This window comes from Perca fluviatilis, chromosome 17 (genome assembly GCF_010015445.1).
Source record: "Perca fluviatilis chromosome 17, GENO_Pfluv_1.0, whole genome shotgun sequence".
NCBI classification, from domain to species: domain Eukaryota; kingdom Metazoa; phylum Chordata; class Actinopteri; order Perciformes; family Percidae; genus Perca; species Perca fluviatilis.
The window spans coordinates 10,003,292-10,022,618 of NC_053128.1; the positions used below are offsets into that span (position 1 = coordinate 10,003,292).

A 19,327-nucleotide genomic window follows, 5' to 3' on the forward strand; every position below is an offset into this window, starting at 1 on the left:
TTTCATCCTTCCACCAATGGGGAGATGAGAAAAACAATCTTAGCTTTGCAACAGGGCGAATAATGTGCCGGTGTGCACATGAAATGACTACGGTCTGAAGTTATCAGATGCAATGTAACACATTTAGTCCAGTTGTTGTTCGGGTCAGCGACTTGTAAAAGTTGTAATTGCGATTTGCGGGGGCGCTAACTTGTGGGATTAGTTTGCACGCAGCCCGACAGCGGAGGCTGACTTCGGTGGGATGGGCTGTGAGGTGTTCAAGATGGCGGCGCCCTGTGGAGTGCTGCTGCTCTAACAGGTAAACAGGTCCGGTTATTAACGTCTCCGGTGTTTTTCTTACAGCGAATCTTAACGCAAGTGACTTGTTTGAAGGCAAACGAGGTGTTCGGCTTGCTTCTCCGCCGACTGAACACGACTGACAGGCAAGATGAATCCCCGAACGAGTGTGGGTCTCTGCTGCCAGCTAACGTTAGCTCTTGGCGTTGAGACTGACTTGTTTTTGGGAAAGAGCCGGTGATGGATTTGGCATTTGTTGATGCTTTAGACATGTATCCGTGGCTATATCTGCGTTTTCTGTCATGCGTGGGAAGGGGTTATCTCTTTGCCAGAGGAAAGATGCTTGCATATTTTTGTAATAATCGGAGAAAGTAAACCCAACCCTGCCCATTGTTCTCTGCGAGTTGTTTACGACAGACAGCAGCCAGTGGCTAGTCAACATACAGCAGCAGCAGCACTGCTGCTTTTCAGCCTCAGCCGGTCCGGTCCGTTCCGTTCCGGGCTCGGCCAGGCTCTGTTCTGCACGCATTGTGCATGTCACGATCACATATTATCGTTATGGCCTGTTGTGTGTGGTTTTTATTTTTTTATTTGATGCCTCTTTATGCATCACAGTCAAAATATCTCTTGCTGCTTTTTTGCATCATATTTCTTTATTTGTTTTTTTTTCTATATATATATTTTGGCTGCAAACGCACTTGCATTTGTTTTCCCCTATTACAGGGGTCTTCAACGTTTTTTATACCAAGGACCCCTTAACACAGAGAGAGAGAGAAGGGACCCCCCTACTACATAAATTGTATAAAATTAAGTTGCATATTAAACTAGGGCTACAATAACGTGGAGGGCGGCCTAAAGCCTTAACACATACCTTTTTAGTGCATAGAATACTAAGCTATTAAAATAAGTGTTGGCATGATTTAATAAATCATCTTGTATGTGGTACAGTGAATATTTAGGATGAACTGTATGGCTATCTCAGTGACTACCTATAGGCCAGTAAGCCTATCATCAGTGGAGATTTATATTTGCTAATAATATGTGTGAATTTTGTTTGGACATTTTAACAAAAAAAATTGACAGTAATTTGGAGGCCCCCCCCCCCTCCAGTGACTCTGAGGACCCCCTGTTGAAGATCTCTGCCCTATTATGTTAATCATTACTATCCTGTCTAGCGTGTGTTCATTCCTTCTCCATCAGTTTCTCCTTTCACCGTGGAGACAAAACGGTTCACTAGTGTCACAGTTTAAAAACTAGTGAGTCCCTCGGTCACATTATACTGGACTCACTGTCCCCGTTGCTAATGTCTGTTCGTTATAATTTGCCCAAATTGTGAAAAAGTTAATTGTCTTTGTAGCAGGGCTGTACGTGGTCATGAGTTCGATGTCTGAGCAGAAACCAAAAACTCATGTCTCTGAAATGTTGTTAATATTTTAGAATTGTTATATTTTATTTATTCAGCTTTATTTTCTGTACATTTCATTTTCTAAACCCATTTTCAAAGTGTTCTTCTCACTGGCAGGATTAGAATTGGAGGAAAAAACTTTATTTATGTCTGTTTTGGTGTCCTGAAAGTAGGGCTGGGCGATGGGGAGAAAATCAGAAATCACGATATTCTTGACCAAATACCTCTATCGATATTGCGGTGATATTCTAGGGTTGACAATTGGGGCTTTAACAAAATATCTTCACACCTCGATTTCAGATAAATAATCATCAGTAATGTGGACATAATGTGTAAGTGGGAAAAAGGCAAATAATAGAACAGCTAGAACAGTCTGGTAAGTTCAATTTACTGTAATGCAGCCTTTAAAACCAGTAAAAGTCAACACTTATGTCATATTACGATATCCAAAATCTAAGACGATATCTAGTATCATATCACGATATAATATCAATATATTGCCCAGCCCTACCTGAAAGAAGTAAAATGTAACTAATAGGCCTACTGAGTATATGGACAGTAAAATAAAACTAACATTACCGATATTATTAATATAATTATTTTTAAATTTAGAAGTTAACCTAAGCAATTTCTTATAAAAATAAATGAAAATACCGGTACCATGAACCCACTGTCCTCAAGGTCCCTACAAATTTTAGTGCAATACTATTTTTTATTATTTTTTATTTTTTTTTGGTACTGTTATCAAGAACAATACTTTTTTCAATACCTCTGTTTGATGAATATGAACACGTTTTTCTACAAAACCCTTATTTTATTTAACAAAATATTGCATCAGCATTTTAATGCCCCAACACAGTAGCACAGTAACAACCTTACAAGAACTTAACCAAAAATGAGACGTAGTCTAACATAAGATGGATACCTCCTGATCTAAATGAAGGGTCCTGGGCTCGGTAAAGCAGCTCTAGCTGCCTGTTGGGATGAGTGAGGGTCTGTGTGATTATAGATATTTTTTCCCATTACTGTTAACCACAAGCCTCCCACAGCCTAAATGTCTTCATACTGCTTGTTTTGTTCATCAGCACTGATGCATTCGGATGACTATTAAGTTAGTTTTTCTAGTGTTTGTGGGATTCTTCTCTTCTACGTTGACTTGTCATTGTCATGTCAGCCTAGTAAGATATCAACTGATTTTTATAGATATTTTTGGATAAATCCTTGTGCATATTTGCCGGCCCTGTGCTGCAGTTTTTCCATCAGTCGTGCAGCTAAAAAATATGAATGAATACTTCTACTCTTGGGTCTGCCTGGCCATTTACATGACCTACAAAAGTTAACATTTGCTATTGTCTCTGAATCAACTGAATTATTGATCTGTATCCTCATCACTGTCGGTTACTTTAAAGTAGGGCTGGGCAATATATCGATTATATTGATATTGTGATATGAGACTAGATATTGTCTTAGATTTTGGAAATCGTAGTATCGTAAATGGCTTAAGTGTTGTCTTTCCCTGGTTTTAAAGGCTGCATTACAGTAAAGTAATTTCATTTTGTGTTACCAGACTGTTCTAGCTCTTCTATTATTTTTACCTTTACCCACTTAGTCATTTTATCTCCATTACTGAAGATTATTTATCTTAAATCTCATTGTGAAGATATTTTGTTAAAGCACCAATTGTCAACCCTACAATATCGCCACAATATCGACAATATTGTCCGACGGCTGGTCGGAGAGAACAAGACTCTGGGGACTTTTTTTATGGGCATTTTGCTCTATTTACTAACATTCTATAGACCAAAAAGTTAATGGATCCATCAGAATATGAATTGACGGATTAATCTGTAATGAAAATAATTTGTTAGTTGCTCTACATCACGTTTAGTCCAGTTAACCACTCCCAACATTCCCATTTCCTTCATCCCCTGCAGCAAGGAGATGAATGGGAATGTGCTAGTTGCTAACTGAACAGGGCAGTTGGTTGGATGAGAATCATTCCTTCAAATGGACCGAGAAGGCCATTGGTGTCTTTTTATTTTATTTGTTTTTTTTAAAAAGTGCCTTAAAATATTCACCCAGGAGAAAAGGAGGCTGTTGGTAACCGCTTGCACGCAGTCAAACGTTACTTCCAGTGTGTGTACGTGGAAGTGTTTGGGCCGCATAAAGGTCCTTTGTGTCCTCCTGAGCGTTCCCAAGCTGCCTGAGATCACACTGAGGGTGGTTCGTGTTTGTGCCACTGACCTGTCCCTGCAAGAAGAGGAAAAAAACAAAAAACGGACACGATTTGAATCCACTTTCCACACTCCGACTCCAGAACCCCGTGACTGAGCACTTAATTGATAAGAGGGAAACGGTTGTGCTGTGACCTCTTCTGTGTGTCAACAAACAAGAGCGCATTTGCATATTTTGATTAGTTATGAATGAGAGCGGCTCGAGGACATTAATATTGTTTATTTGTTTCTTTCCAGAGGGCAGTTTTTTTTTGTTTTTGTTTTTTTAAATCTGACATGTGACTTTAGTGGAACTAAGATAAAATACGCTGTTACATTATTGATTCTCTTCTTCTTGTCGCGCTCCAATTTAGCTCCTGTCGTCTTAGTTTCGGTAGCATGTGACCGTGTTAAAAGATGGAATATTCCGTGCTAATGGAATAGTTTGTAGGATTCCTCCTCTAGCGTGTTGAGTGTTTTGGCCAGAGTGCTGAGAGGAGATGTTAAGAGCTGACGACATGTCTGCTGCTCATTCGTTACTCCTGTTAGGGGAATAAGCTGCCGGCTGCAGACTCTCTCCCTGACGATAACAACCTGCCTGTCAGGATTATTCATACCTGTTTTTCAGATGGAGATTTGCAAGGCTCCCCTTGACCTCCTTTACTAGTAGCCTCAGTATATCATAGACAACATCAATAATAGACTAATTACCGGAAAGGTAAACACATTTTGCCAGGTGGTTTTAAAAGCACATTGCCGATATAGTCAGCACAATAATGAAGGTTAAAAAAAATAGCTCTTCATTTTGGGCACTGGTAGTAAATGGGGAAGATTGGCACTAGTTATCTTTTGCGGGGTCACCTAGGATAACCTGACGCTCCAGATGGTTTAAGATGGAACCAAGGTCAAAGGTCAGCTAGCCTATACTGTGAAATCATGTTCTGCAAAAGGGCTTTTCTGGCCATCATTCAACACCACAGCTCAGGAACAGAAGGGGTGACACTTTTGTCAGGTGCTAAATTGGTGACACCAATCTTGAAACTGTGGTGATTGTAGAGCGTGTGCGCGTGTGTGTGTGTGTGTGTGTGTGTGTGTGTGTGTGTGTGTGTGTGTGTGTGTGTGTGTGTGTGTGTGTGTGTGTGTGTGTGTGTGTGTGTGGCATCTACTTTTCACCAAAAAAAGGACATTTTTATGAAATTCCTTCAGAGTCTACACTACATATACTTAAGGATGTAACGATTACCGGTTTAACGGTAAACCACGATAACAATTGCCGTTTTCATTTAAAATATCATTATTAGTATCACGGTGGATTACCACGGTGCGGAAACCGCATGTTTAATCCTTCCCAGCTTCACCCGAGTCTCCTGAAGTATCCGCGCGGGCGCACTGCGTAGCCTACAGTCGTGGCGGAAGGAGGAGATGACGGCGCTCAGGAGATTTATCAGCCCTCTAAGAGGACTAAGTCTGAAGCATGGGCATGTTTTGGTTATTATAAGAATGCCGAAGGACAGTTGATTGAAGATAGTTCTCCTTTTGAAACTATTTCAGCTTGTGTAGGCCTATCCGTGCTTTCTGAACATATTGACCACACTTTTAAAAATACCGCAATAATACAGAAATCCCTATAACCGTAAGGTTACATTTTCATACTGTTACATCCCCACGTATACTGTGTGTTTGCAGGTGTACAAGGATGTAAACTGCAACAACTGCACCGGTTGGTGGAAGGCAAACAACCGCAAGGCGGTCATTCTAGTTTAGGCTATTTTATTTTGGAACTTTTATAGGCCATTTCAAAGATACAATGTCCCTGAAGTGAGTTTGTGGTTATTTAAATATTAAATATTTCTCTTATATGGCCTGAGGTTCTCTCTCTCTCTCTCTCTCTCTCTCTCTCTCTCTCTCTCTCTCTCTCTCTCTCTCTCTCTCTCTCTCTCTCTGCAACCGACACAACCACTAAGCTTTATGCAAATTAATGCGCGGTCACACCAGCGATATGCAAATGGAGTCGTTTGTGCCTAAAAGTCCTCCTAAAAACCTATGGAAAACTCTAGTATGGTTCCGTTATAGTATTCTCAATGAGTCATGTAAACAAAACACTGGGATTGCAATGGAAAATCAGTGATCAATGTGCCCTATGCTAGTTATACACACAGAGTGTGGTGTTCACATGTTCTGTGGCGATGTAGAAAAGCACAGCTTTATCAGACTCATCATTTGTTGTGTTTTCGGTGATGGAAGTATCGATGGCTGCCTGCCGAGTTTGTACTTTCCTGAGAAAATGATTTTATTTTCCCATGTCAGTGACACAATATGTAAGCCTTCGTTGCTGAACACACTTTGACGGTAGGAAAGTGTCGGTTGGACATAATGAAATGAACGATGGCTGAATTCCATTTAGCTGCTTGAGTTCCAGGGTCCTGGTATCGTACATGTCGGCTCACTGTCACACGGCCATGACTTACTGTGGCACTTGAATAGAACTGAGCCACCAGTCATGTTGTTGGTAACATCTGTGCTTTTCCTACTATGACAAAGTCAAAATGTCTGCTGTGAAAAAAGGCCTTTGGGAAGGGAAAATGAGTTTGGGCATTGCTGCTGCATATGTTGGCGTGTCACCACCCTCTGTGGATCAGTGGAATGGTGTGAAACCATTGGAAGGCATGATTGTCGTGTCACCCGTGCGCACATAAACCCCACGTTGACATATTATCACCGTATAAAGTTAATAGGCTATGTATGTGTTAAACGGTTGCTTATTTACACAGCCAGCATTTATTTGGAGTCCCGTTTGTGTCCACCTGGTATATGAAAGTCCAACATTAACTGTCCTTTTTAGTGCTTATTTCCCGACTACCCCACAGAGGGTAACATCTGGCTCTTTAGCTGCTAAATGCTCCCAATATGTTCCCCAGCTAGCCACTAACTTTGTGTGTCTGCTGTTTTATGCTGGGCTACATTTGAAATGATTAATCAATTAGGTTTGTAATTTTGCTTAGCAAGCTAGGGCCGACAGCGTACGTGATCTTTGCTGAATGTGTCAGTTAACCCACGATAGCCAACACACAGCTTGCAGTCATTGTTGTCAGTAATGTTTAAGCTGTTTGGACCACAACTTTTAGTTCAATCTCCCCTCTCATATTGCATCTGTTTCAGCTTCCAGCAGGCACGTTAACCTTTTATTTTTCCACGCCCTTTTCACACAGTCACACACATACACACCTGGAAGCTGCCCAGCACATTCTTATCTGTTGGCAACTGAGCAGCTCCACTGGAGCAGTTGGAGGGGTTTAAGGGCTTTGCTCGGTGACAAAGGTAGTAATGAGGAAGAAGTGCTGCTCTCATTTGGCCTAGTATCCCATCACAAAGCTGTTATATTGTCAATTCATGAAAACAGTCCTGTTAGTAATTATGGTTCCACCATTGTCACCAATATCGACACCAAAAGTGTCGGTCTCATTAGACAAGACAATGTATAAATACAGTACTCTTACTTGATGGTTATACAGAACTTAGTAACCATGAAATGTGCAAGTCTTCGTACTTCATATGTGTATTACAACTAAAAACTGCTGTTATCACACATGGTTCTCTAATAGAATGACCTCATGGGAACTGAAGCGACGCCCATCTGTATTCTCCAAAAAATGTAGTTCATTTGATCTTTTAGAGGTGTTATTCCTTGTGTAGGAATACATTTGATGAAGGGCTAGCCACCTCCATAAAGAACAACACTCCCATTTGTTGCCATGTTGAAGAAATGCCTTTAGCACAAACCCCTGCTTCCCAGTACTGAGTTGGTATTACGTGACCGCTAATCCTAAGATCACAGCTCTAACTAATTCTTGGAAATGTTTCCGAATTGTTCTTGGTGCGATGTAGAGGTGCCTGGAGACTGTGTTGGTGGGTGGCCCCAGGAGTCCTCCAGGCAGGCAGGGACGGACACGGCGAGAGCGACGCGGCCTCCCCCTCCAGCACTGTCACCACCATGGCCAGGGAGCAGCCCAACGTGGGGGACCTCCTCCCGCTCCTTGAGACCTCCGACCTCCACCAGCTAGAAGAGATCCGAGGCGTCATCAACGAGCATCTCAGCACTGGTAGGGCAGCTTGGCTTGTTTAACGCCAACGTGGTTTATCTATGCGGGTTCCGCTTTCTGGGGAGCTGTGAGATATTGTAACATGAGTTAGGTCAGCGTGTCAGGATCACCCGCAGATTGCTTGATTAATGTCCTTTTTTACCATATGTTTGAACAAACGTTTCTTCTTTTAACATGGCTCCGTTGCTGGTGGAATTTGCTGGTTAGAATGCCTACTACTCAAAAACAAACTCATTCAAATTTTCCTTCCAAAGAGCGAGGGTCCATGCTGCTGAACGGGCTGGTGGACTACTTTTTGGAAACAAACTCTGCCCAGGCCATGCATATCCTCTCCTCAGTCAGAGAGCCACACGATAAGGTGAGAGACGCCCCCTACACAAGCCTGATGCCTGGTCACGCCAGGATTTAAAACGGCAACATTTTGTCATGAAATCGATTCATTCCAGTTGAATCACCGGGATTAGAGGATCTGCTTGTTATGATGGCATGCCATACAAATGACATGGTTCCCATGGGTCCTTGAAAGTTTGTAAATTTGAGAGAGGAAAATCAATGCCTTGGAAGTTTTTAAAAAAGAATAAGTGCTTGAATTTTTATATTTTGTGCAAGAATAGAAATGTAAGTCTCTTGTAAGTAATCTATACATAGATATGGAAAAAAGTGCAATTCTAAATTAAGTTTCCCTAATTATAGTTTCCTTATTAATTAATAACAAGAAAAAACTCCAGCCACCATAATTGTGTTAAATACAGAGCAAACTCTGCTGTCCCTCCCTCCCTCCCTCCCTCTCAGCACCTTCTGGACAAGATGAATGAGTGTATGACCAAACAGGCCTGCCGCCTGCCCACCCTCACCCTGCTCGGCCACGTAATCCGCAAGCAGCCGTCCTGGATCCACAAGATCGCTCGCTACCCTCTGCTGCTCTCGCTGCTCAAATGCCTGAAGGTAACGACTCGGTGAACAAGGAAATCTCCTCCGTCACGGCACTAAGAGGAGATTTCTCTTCCAGCCTAGGAATTGATAGCGCATAGAAGATGTGATATTTGGTCAGACTCCTCCTCACAGACCCAATTTCAATGTCTCAAGAATTGTTGGATGGTTTGCCATGAACTTTGGTACACGCATTCATATCACCCTAAGCTTTAAGACTGCCGAATGGAGAGTCTAATAATGTAACTTGAGAGAAATGTGTCATATAGGGCTATATAAATAAAATTGACTTGACTAATTGTTGCAGTCGTTCCCATAAAAGTTCCCACTTGTAAATACTGGTTAACATAAAGAACTGTTTTGGTAAAATGTTCTTCATCATAATGACAAGATTTTAGTCTCTGCCTTTATCATAAACGTGAATACTTGTGTCTCAATTTACCCGGCAGACGGACACGGACGTTGTGGTGCTGATAACTGGAGTGCTGGTGCTGATCACTCTGCTACCCATGATCCCTCAGGCTGGGAAACAACACCTGTGGGAGTATTTTGAGATCTTTGGCCGCCTGGCATCTTGGAACCTAAAGCATCCCGGTAGGAGCCTTCCTGTCGTGTCTCACAAAACATGTCGTTGCTACATGTATGTGTATGTACACAAAAAAACGTCAATTTGATTTGGATACTTTTCAGTAGGTCAGCCCCAGCTGGTCCTTGGGGGTGGTAGTCTCGCATAGCCGGACCCTTTTCCACAACGCTGCGGAGGAGGGTCTGGCTAGTCCACACAGCATTCCGGGATTGGAGAAAAACCGTGCTCGTTTATTGGCATTTCTTTAAACCAATCGCAATCGTCTTGGTTGGCGCTAAGCAACGCACGGAGCAACGGCGCCGCTGCAAAATAGACCCGGGAAGGAACTTGTTTTGGTGGAACATGTGTAGGCTACGTTCAAAATTTGTTTTAGTCGTGCAACAGAAAACTCCGATTAGACAGATAGTCTAGCTAGCTGTCTGGATTTACCCTGCAGAGATCTGAGGAGCAGTTAACCATAGTTAGGGTTGGGTACCGAACCCGTACTTTTACCGGTACCGACCGAATCACGTTGGTACTACTGAGTATTTATTCACGTAAAATCAAACGGTGCCTGATTTCGGTACCTGAGAGTAAGCGCAAGCTTATCTGTCCTCTCTGCATGTTGACAGAGAGCAGAGGTCCGACACACACACAAACACACACACGCGCAGAGGTGCAGACGGAGTAAACTACGTCGGCTCTGCAGTTTTGTGAAGTCACGGCAATGCCGATAAAGTGGTTTCAAGTGTGGTTACAGTTTTACAAAACTTCACGCGCCATGATAGTAATGGCGAAAGTGGTCGCGGTGCTGTTGACGTTACACTTCCTCTGAGACAAGCAGGCACAACGGTGGTTTCTATGCCCTGATGACTGACTGACAGGCTGAGGTTGTAAGGCAAGGCAACTTTATTTTTACAGCACCGTTCAGCAACAAGGCAATTCAAAGTGCTTTACATAAAACATTAAAGAGCAGTTAAAAATGGTCATGATGAAAATAAAAATAAATTCAACCTGAACAATCCCAGAAGTGGAACGTCGTGGATTTAGACTACTGGGGTGGTAACTCCTCCCATACCAACTTCTAGTACAGCAACGGATAATAATTTCAGAACCTATCCCTATTAATATTGTGAGAAAAATTGCCTGGCACCGTAAAAAGGCAACTTAATGTTGTATTTACTGCATTATTTAAATCTCATAGGCTCCAGAATAGATGTTTGCACTCACAACCATGTACAGTAGGCAGTTAACTAGAGCGTGAAAATCCAAATTTGGTGAAAGGGGAGGAAGTCTGGGTGGACAAAAGAGAAAACGAACTACAAAAAAAACTGGTTTTGCCAATTGTCTTGGCAGTTCAAGTTTGTGCTTTTTTGCCCCTTTTTGATGTATTTTTTAAAAAATTTTTTTTTAACTTGTTCAGGGCACGTTTCCGAGGTCTACCTAATCCACCTGCACGCCAGCGTCTACTCCCTCTTCCACCGACTCTACGGCATGTATCCTTGCAACTTTGTGTCCTACCTGCGCTCCCATTACAGCATGAAGGACAACATGGAAACCTTTGAGGAAGTAGTGAAGGTGAGGATATTATCCCTGTCGCTCTTTGCCGAGTCAGGGCTCCAGACTGCGACCAAATGGTCGCATTTTGCGACCAAAATTTGAGAGTGTGCGACTGAATTTTACATCCAGTTGCACATGTGCGACCAGTAAATTTGTCCCCTTTTTTTTTTACACGTTAAATGTTGAAATTTCGGTACCTGAGAGCGCGTAAGCGCAAGCTTATCTGTCCTCTCTGAAAATTGACAGAGCACAGCAATGACACACACACACACACACACACACACACACACACACACACACACACACTCAAACACATGCAGAGCTGCAGACGATGCAAACTACGTTGGCTCTGCAGTTTTGTTGAAGTCACAGTCAGTCACGGAAATGCCGATTTAAGCGGTTTCAAGTATGGTTACAGTTTTTCATAACGTCACGCAGACAGCGTTTGCCGCGATATGGTATTAATGGCGAGCCGAAAGCGGTCGCGGTGCTGTTGACGTTACACTTCCTCGGAGACGAGCACAACAGTGGTTTCTATGCCCTGGGGACTGACTTACAGGCTGAGGTTGTAAGGCAAGGCAACTTTATTTCTACAGCACCGTTCAGCAACAAGGCAATTCAAAGTGCTTTACATGAAACATTAAAGAGCAATTAAGAACGGTCATGATGAAAATAAAACGGGCTAAAAAATAATATACAAATACAATAATAAAAAATATATATTTTTTTTTTTTTACTGACATGACCGCGATGGGGCTGTCAGTTTACCTTATATGTTGCATCTTCAAAAGTGACACTGAATTTGAAAAAGCACATTGTAATTTCTACATCTATTATCAAAGTATTTATTAGTAATACAGTGGAAATTAGTAGAAATGTGAATATTTGGTTAGCATGTTAATTTACGGTGTGTTTTCAGTTGGGGGCCACTGTGTTCCTAGTGAAAAAAGGTTAGTCTGGAGCCCTGCAAGTCTTTGTAGCCAAATGACTATTGTTACTAATCTAGATTTTGTGTTTAACCTTTCATTCAGCCGATGCTGGAACACGTTCGTATTCACCCAGAGCTGGTGACAGGAACCAAGGACCATGAGCTCGACCCCACCAGGTACGTCCCACACCACTCTGCCTGGCAAGGGAACACTTTAGCGTTTCATCTTCTTTTCCCAAGTCTACCGCATCTCTTTTGACCAATGGTGCTCTGCTTCGCCGTAGGTGGAAAAAATATGAGATCCACGATATCGTCATTGAATGTGCCAAAGTGTCTCTAGACCCCAAGGAGGCCTCCTGTGAGGAGGGCTACGCTACCATGCCTGAGAACTTTTACCCCCAGATCCACCTGCGACCACAAGACTGCACTTCCAGCCCCTACACTGACCTCCACAGCAGCTACGGTCAGAAAACACTTCATACATATCAGGGGTGCTCCATTATAGAACAAAAAAATCCTAATTGTGATTGTTTTGGTCAATACTGAAATCATGAATATCCAATACGATGACTCATTGTCTTTTGGAACAATTTTGAAATTATTGAAATTAAAAAAACAGTAAAACACCTTAAAGCAGGGCTGTAGTCAAGTCTACCTTTGTCGAGTCCAAGACCAGGACTAGTCGAGACTGAGTCCAAAGAGGTTCAAGACCGAGTCCAAATGAGAGACAGTCAATACTGAGACAGGGAAAAAAAAATCCTCTTCAAGTATATCTTCTATTAAGATGATCATTTAGCTTTATTGTAATCATCAAAAAGCAAGTGCAATAAAACACTATAGGATCAAATTAAGCCATATTATTTACCTAAAATGAAAATGTTCCCATTCTTGAACTTATTACTTGTCCTGAAGAATTCATAGTACAAAGACATTGAAAAATGAAAATGATTGATAGCTGAAGATTGAGGTATATGACGCAGCCAGGTGTATACCAGTCCACCAGTCTCGATGCCTGTTCTAGGTGGATTTGGAATTAAACTAAATCTGTTTTCTGAACGAGCGTGTTTCATCAGTGGTTTTGTTTTGAAGGAGGAAGTTACTTTAGAACAAAAGCATATAGTGCTGGATTGGGTCGAGACCAACTAGAATATTTGGCGAGTCCAATGGCCGAGTCCAAGACAAGTCTGAGTCCAAATACCGACGAGTCCGAGACAACAGAAAAGCGGCTCGAGTCCAGACTCCAGTACTAAAGCCCTGCCTTAAAGTGTGACATTTCCTTTAATCCAGTTTTCCTTTTTGTTTTACATTCAGAATACAAGACAAAATAAGTTAACTTCCAAAACGTAATCTGCAAAATAATCCTTGTTCTCAATGACTGTTTTAGTGACTATAAGGAGCCGAAATCGTATTTAATATTTAGATTAATTGCAAAGCCCTTATACACATGACACTTCATAGAGCCCCGATGATACTGGATTTGTTACCATAAACACAAGACTATAAACTCGCGCTTTATTTTTATTTAAAAAATATGTGTGGCATTGTTCTCCGCTGGGACAACTATGCAAACAACTGTTTCTAAATGACCTATAACTTATCTTTGGTATTTCTGTACTACAGTTTCTTAAGTATTGGCCAATATATACGCAGATACTAAACTGTATATGTATATTTTATTGATCTAAAATTTGACGATAATATTGGACATGTCAATGTATCATCCATGTTCTAAAATGTACACTCCCTTACAACCCAGTGCAGCAAGTGCCAAATGAATCGGTGATTAATAAGTAATTAGAAACAAGTAAAGAATGCTGTTGCTTTATATTTTTATCAGACAACTTCCCTTAACTACAGGAAAACAACAGGAAATGACACGTACAGAGTTATGACAGGAAGTTGCAATCAGGGCTTTGGCTCCTCAGATATGATCATGTTTACCATGACAGTAATAAAATAAAACATGTTATCAAAAACAAAAGCTCAGGTGCGGATGGAATAATGTTTTTTATGATTTAAAATTGTTAGGGGTGTCTGGGTAGCTCACCTGGTAGAGAGTGCGCCCATATATAGAGGTTTACCCCTCGACGCAGTGGCCGCGGTTCAACTCCGCCCTGCGGCCCTGTGCTGCATGTCATTTCCCCCCCATCTCTCTCTCCCCTTTCATGTCTTCAGCTGTCCTATAAAAAATAAAGGCCTAAAATGGCCCAAAAATGATGGAAAAAAAAAAAAAAGGTTGTTAGTATGCACACTTTCTTTCCTGCTGGAACTGAGAGTTTAAAATCTTGTTCAGATGTTCCATATGTATTTTAGCATAAACAAAACTCTTACCTGTGAAAGTCTTCTTCTTAATTTCATATAATTATCAACATCGTTCATGATACATGGTACATTTTCTGAAAAAAATCTGTTGAGAAACATAATATAACGTAATATAACAATATGGGAATGTCGGTTTCTGGTTAACTCAGCAAGCAAATTGCCCATTGCAAAAACCATATACAGTACATCCAGTATTGCTATAAAGCAGTCCTGCTGATATATAATAGATAAATACATGCAGTCTAAATGGAATGAGGAAATATTCTGATGGTTGACTTTATATTTATAGTGTCTCACAGTACGTATCATCATATGGCCCCGACCCTAACGTACAGTCAGACGAAATACTGGCAAAACCTCAGCTAACATCTTCAAGTTAAGCTGTTATTTGAGGATCCCTGTTGAATAAATAAACCATTTAAGTCATCTTCCTGTCCTAATGCAAATGTCGTGATAGTATTTATTTTATATAAAGTGCAAAAGAAATATCAAGAGTCATCACTTTAGTATTATCAACAGTAAGTTCTGGTTGTGCCCTTGTTTCTTTGCTTTGTCAGACAATAATCTGTTTTGATTTCACATTGGTATTTCAAAGTGTAAAAAAACAATCATCTGCAAATGAATCAACAATGAAAATGTTATTTGGAGCCGTAGTGCAACCCTAGGCAGTTCTGTTGTTTTTCAGTGAGACCCTTGTGTTTTTGATGTTAAACGGTGTGTGTTTTCTAACTGGTTTAAAGGAGAGTGACAATGACGTGCCAAAGAGCAGAGAGAGGCTGTAGGTTGTAAGGTGCGTCCATTTTGAAGATTGATCACACTATTTGTCTTCTTGACAACAGGAAGCTCTTCTTCGACCCCGTTCTCGACTCCGCGGCAGCCGCTGCCCCCGCCCCTGTCTTTGCCCCCCTTCTCAGGGACCCAGTCCTCCTCCCGCAGCCCACAGACCTCCAGACGTCAGGTAAGAGCGTCCCAGAATATGGTCAAAAGCTGTCAAAATCACAAGATTGGTCAGTGACCGATCAGAGGGCAGTACCAGAGCGCTACGTCGTTAAGCTCGTGTTTGCTGTTAGCTCTTGTACACGCGGCCATGTTTACACTCCACGTATCGCCTGTCAAAGGCAGTGAGCTCAGTGTTTTCCTCCGAAAAACCACACAGCGCCCTCAACCAGAGCGACTGCTCCATGGTATTTAAAGCCGCCAACGGTAAGCGAGTGTACAGACCGATTGGAGTCATCAGAGTCAGCAGGCTGGCAGACAAGCGGGTCAAGCTTCAGGAATCACAACACATTGCCCCCTGTTTGTCGTCCTGCCACCTCGCTGTAGACGCTCCCGAGGGCTGGTTGCCATGGAGATGCTGTCTCTCCCTTTCTATTATTGGCCAGAAGAGGGAGGGGGGTCTGGGTGTTTTTCTGCCCCCTGGGGTCTGTCTGAGGATTTGCTCTCTGCGTTACACTCCATCCGACCCAGACAGATGAAACATTTGGGAAACATGGGAGACCCGCCATTTTGGGAAAAACATCATTTTTAATTGGCTGGAGTTTGTGTTGCCTACTTATTAATAGTCCTTTTTTTTATATCTAGGATCATATTACTTTATATTATCTGGCAGTGTGACAAAAATGAAAACATTCTGGATGGAAGTGATCAATAAAACTATGTTCATCTTGTATGTGAACATTCCACTTGACCATAAGATGATTTTGCTGCACCTGTATCCAACAAATCTGAACAAGAACATAAATGTATTGATTTTGCTATACTTCAGGCAAAGGGGGGGCAAGGTGGAGGGTGGGGGTGTGGCCTTGACCAACTTCCACTTTGCTTGTTTGCAAGCCATGATGTCGCTCTCTTTCTCATGGGCGGGCCAAATTCTCTGGGTGGGCAAAGCAGAGAAAGGGGAGGTAGCCTTTCCCCTTATGACATCATAAAGGGAAGATTCCAGATCGGCCCATCTGAGCTTTCATTTTCTCAAAGGCAGAGCAGGATACCCAGGGCTCGGTTTACACCTATCACCATTTCTAGCCACTGGGGGACCATAGGCAGGCTGGGGGAACTCATATTAATGTTTAAAAAAAATTTTTTCATGCCATGGGAACTTTAAGACCATCAAGACATTCGCCTTGATATTGTTTATTTCTCCATAACAGTCCCCCACAACTACGAATTCCTTCCAGCTTACCCTAGATGCTTTTGAAACTCATCTGTCAAATGTGTTCAACGCCTCAGCAGTCAGTGAGGGAAGCGATTTGTGGTTTCTGTGTCATTATAGCAATCAGGGAATGTGACTTTAAAGCGCAATAATCCTTTCTTAAAGGGTAATTTTGCCAAAATTCATCTGTGGATGTAGTAGTTGTAGTTGTTGTTGTTGTTGTTTTGGGCAGCACCAACAAAATGCCATTTACCCTCCATGTATTTGGAGTAAAAGGTTCAGAGGCAATTAAAGCAGAACTATATGCACGACCAGACACTACAAGGAGTGATGAAATAATGTGCTTTTGGGGATTTGGGTGAATTGGCTAAGATGTATTTCACAAGTTGAGAACCACATGAACATAAGGTGCCCTCTGTTTTAGAGACACATTTTAGGAAATGTCTGTTGAATATGAAATTACAGCCAGCAGCCGGTTATCCTATCTTAGCATAATGACGGAAATAGCTAGCCTAACTTATTAATATCTCATTTTATTAATCAGTGTTAAATCCAAAGTGTAAAAACAACAGGCTGTGGTTTCACATTGGAATTAGTGGGCTTTAGAAGTGCTGGTAGGCCAATTTTGCCTGGCTGTAATTTCATATTGCGTGCAGACAATCTAACTCCCTGAAAGAGAGAGCGCGAAAGAAAGAGGGTAAGAAAGAGAAAGGGTATTTCCAAATGGCTTGTATCTATATCCTGATGTGGTGCTCTGTCAGATCTGTAATCTGTAGTCATTTTTGCTGTTTGGTCTCTTTCTTTGCAGAACTCCAACTGTGAACTCAACTCTTCCTGTGGGGGGAAGGACTCTCTGTGGAGCCCCTCCTCGTTGTGTGGCATGGCCACGCCCCCTTCCTCCAGGGGCATGTCGCCCAACTTGGAGCTCTCCCACAGTGCCTCACACCTTTCCAGCCGCTTCCACTGCACATCAGGTCAACCCTTACACCATAACAATAGATTTCAACTCTGCTGTCGGTGTACTGTAGTGCCTTTTTTGTTTTGTTTGAACGGACGCTGTGGAATGTTCTTTTCTGCTGACTGCTGATTGTTTTGATCCGAGCAGGAGGAAAAGGAACGCCTGCCTCCAGCACTCCAGCCACCTCGTCCCCACCTCCCACCCTATCAGATGACTTCCCCATTATCTCCTTACCAGCCAACACAGTCCAGTCCAGTCCACCAAGAAAGGTATGCTCTCTGCCTTCCATTTTTACAAATGCCATTATAACAGGACTTTCATTTTTTGCCTTCATTAAAAGATAACGATCCCCAAACAAACTTCTTCAATTGTTTTCTTTTAGAATAACCGAATTGCAGAAGGCCAATGGGTTAGATTGTAATTATCACCAGTATGCATTTTTTTCTGAATTTCCCGATAGCTTAATTGTTCAGGATCGTGTTCCTCTTAAAGCCCTGGCACACCAACCCGATAATCGTCCGTCGGCCAGTCTGGCGAGGTCAGTGACTCGAGTCTGTTCGGTGTGTTCCATGCCGTTGTCCGTTGGAGGGGCCGTCCGCCTTCATTTTTTGACACGTTGAATCGGAAGGCGGGCAGTCGGACTCAGTGGCCAATCTGATTGGTGGCGCGCTAACCCGGAAATGACTAGCGGGATGAGCGTGGCGGACGCCTCTCAAAATCTGACGAAAATCTTTTAAACTGACCTTTGTCGATCTGAAATGAAGACCGATTCAGCAACTGCACGGCCCATTTCTCGCTTAAAATGTTTTCAGAAACACGTTTCACGTGTCGTAAAATACGAGATCGTATTCCGAACGAAGCCGCCATTATGCCCGGTTGTAAAATCCGGGAGCAGCCAGTTCGTCCAATCAGCTTTTTTGGGGCAACAATACAGATTAGCTCCGCCTGCTGTTATGGAGGCGTATTACATCCCACGCACGCTCAGAACGTATGCTCAAGTCGGCGTCGCTTCGGTGTGTTCAGAGGGACTTTTTGGACCTTGGCCGTAGGGTTGGTGTGTCAGGGGCTTTATGTTGCTTAATTAGGAACATCCAAGCAAATATTTCAGCTAATTCAAATTATCGACACATGTATCCTCTTGAAAACTCGTTTCCTTGACAGCAGGAGGCATATTGAATTATCAAACAAATGACGATTGACGAAATGTGATTTTTCACTCAGGAGTGAGGCAATGGGGGGGGGGGAATCATCATATTGTTAGTTCTCAGCAGGAGTATAATTTGTTTGGATTTTTGTCTCCATAAATGTTCTTTATCCTGGTGTATAAATGTAGTGTCTGCATGTCTTTAATCCCACATTATAATATAATCACAGAAAGCGCTGGAGCGAACCATGGATTCGTTTTTTCCAAAAATGAATTCATTATACAATAAAGCTATAAGCTGTGTAACTTTGCAGGACCGTCGACCAGGAGACAGCAGTAAGCCTGCGCTGGTGAGACAGGAACCAGTAAAAGAGACGGAGAAGAGTGCAGAAGCAGCCACACACAGAGGTTAGTCATGACCAGTCTCATCACTGTGACCTATTATTATTATTATTATTATTATTATTATTATTATTATTATTATTATTATTATTATTATTATTATTATCATCATTTCAAAGTAAAGGTTCTTCACAGGTCCTCCATTTTCAATAACATCCAAAATGAAATCGTGGCAAAGCAACGGTTAACTTTCAATCTGGAAGGCAGGGTCTGAGGATAATTAGACCCGAGCCAAAAATACGGTTAAACCTGAATAGACCCTGATAGAGAGAGAGAACACCACGAGCCACCAATTACTGCACTTTATAGCTCACACTCTCTTTCTGCCTCAAAAATGTTGAACATATTGGCAGATAGACATGGGACCTGCTGCCA

At 42.1% G+C, this 19,327-nt stretch overlaps 1 protein-coding gene across 4 annotated transcripts in view; it reads left to right on the forward strand.

The window, feature by feature from the left end:
- tsc1b (TSC complex subunit 1b) overlaps positions 1–19,327 on the forward strand; it is a 39,864-nt gene that overhangs the window by 552 nt on the left and 19,985 nt on the right. For 2 of the 4 annotated variants that reach the window (XM_039779359.1, XM_039779361.1), the window contains exons 1-12: positions 60–298; positions 7,780–7,994; positions 8,249–8,352; positions 8,787–8,939; positions 9,374–9,518; positions 10,913–11,067; positions 12,081–12,154; positions 12,262–12,440; positions 15,139–15,257; positions 17,257–17,422; positions 17,554–17,675; positions 18,865–18,958. In XM_039779359.1, the coding sequence (XP_039635293.1) occupies positions 7,886–7,994; positions 8,249–8,352; positions 8,787–8,939; positions 9,374–9,518; positions 10,913–11,067; positions 12,081–12,154; positions 12,262–12,440; positions 15,139–15,257; positions 17,257–17,422; positions 17,554–17,675; positions 18,865–18,958 (1,420 nt within the window). In that variant the 5' untranslated portion in view covers positions 60–298; positions 7,780–7,885. Of the gene's footprint in view, positions 1–59; positions 299–351; positions 423–7,779; positions 7,995–8,248; positions 8,353–8,786; positions 8,940–9,373; positions 9,519–10,912; positions 11,068–12,080; positions 12,155–12,261; positions 12,441–15,138; positions 15,258–17,256; positions 17,423–17,553; positions 17,676–18,864; positions 18,959–19,327 lie in introns of those variants that run through there. The other 2 variants (XM_039779362.1, XM_039779360.1) reach the window with 2 other exon arrangements.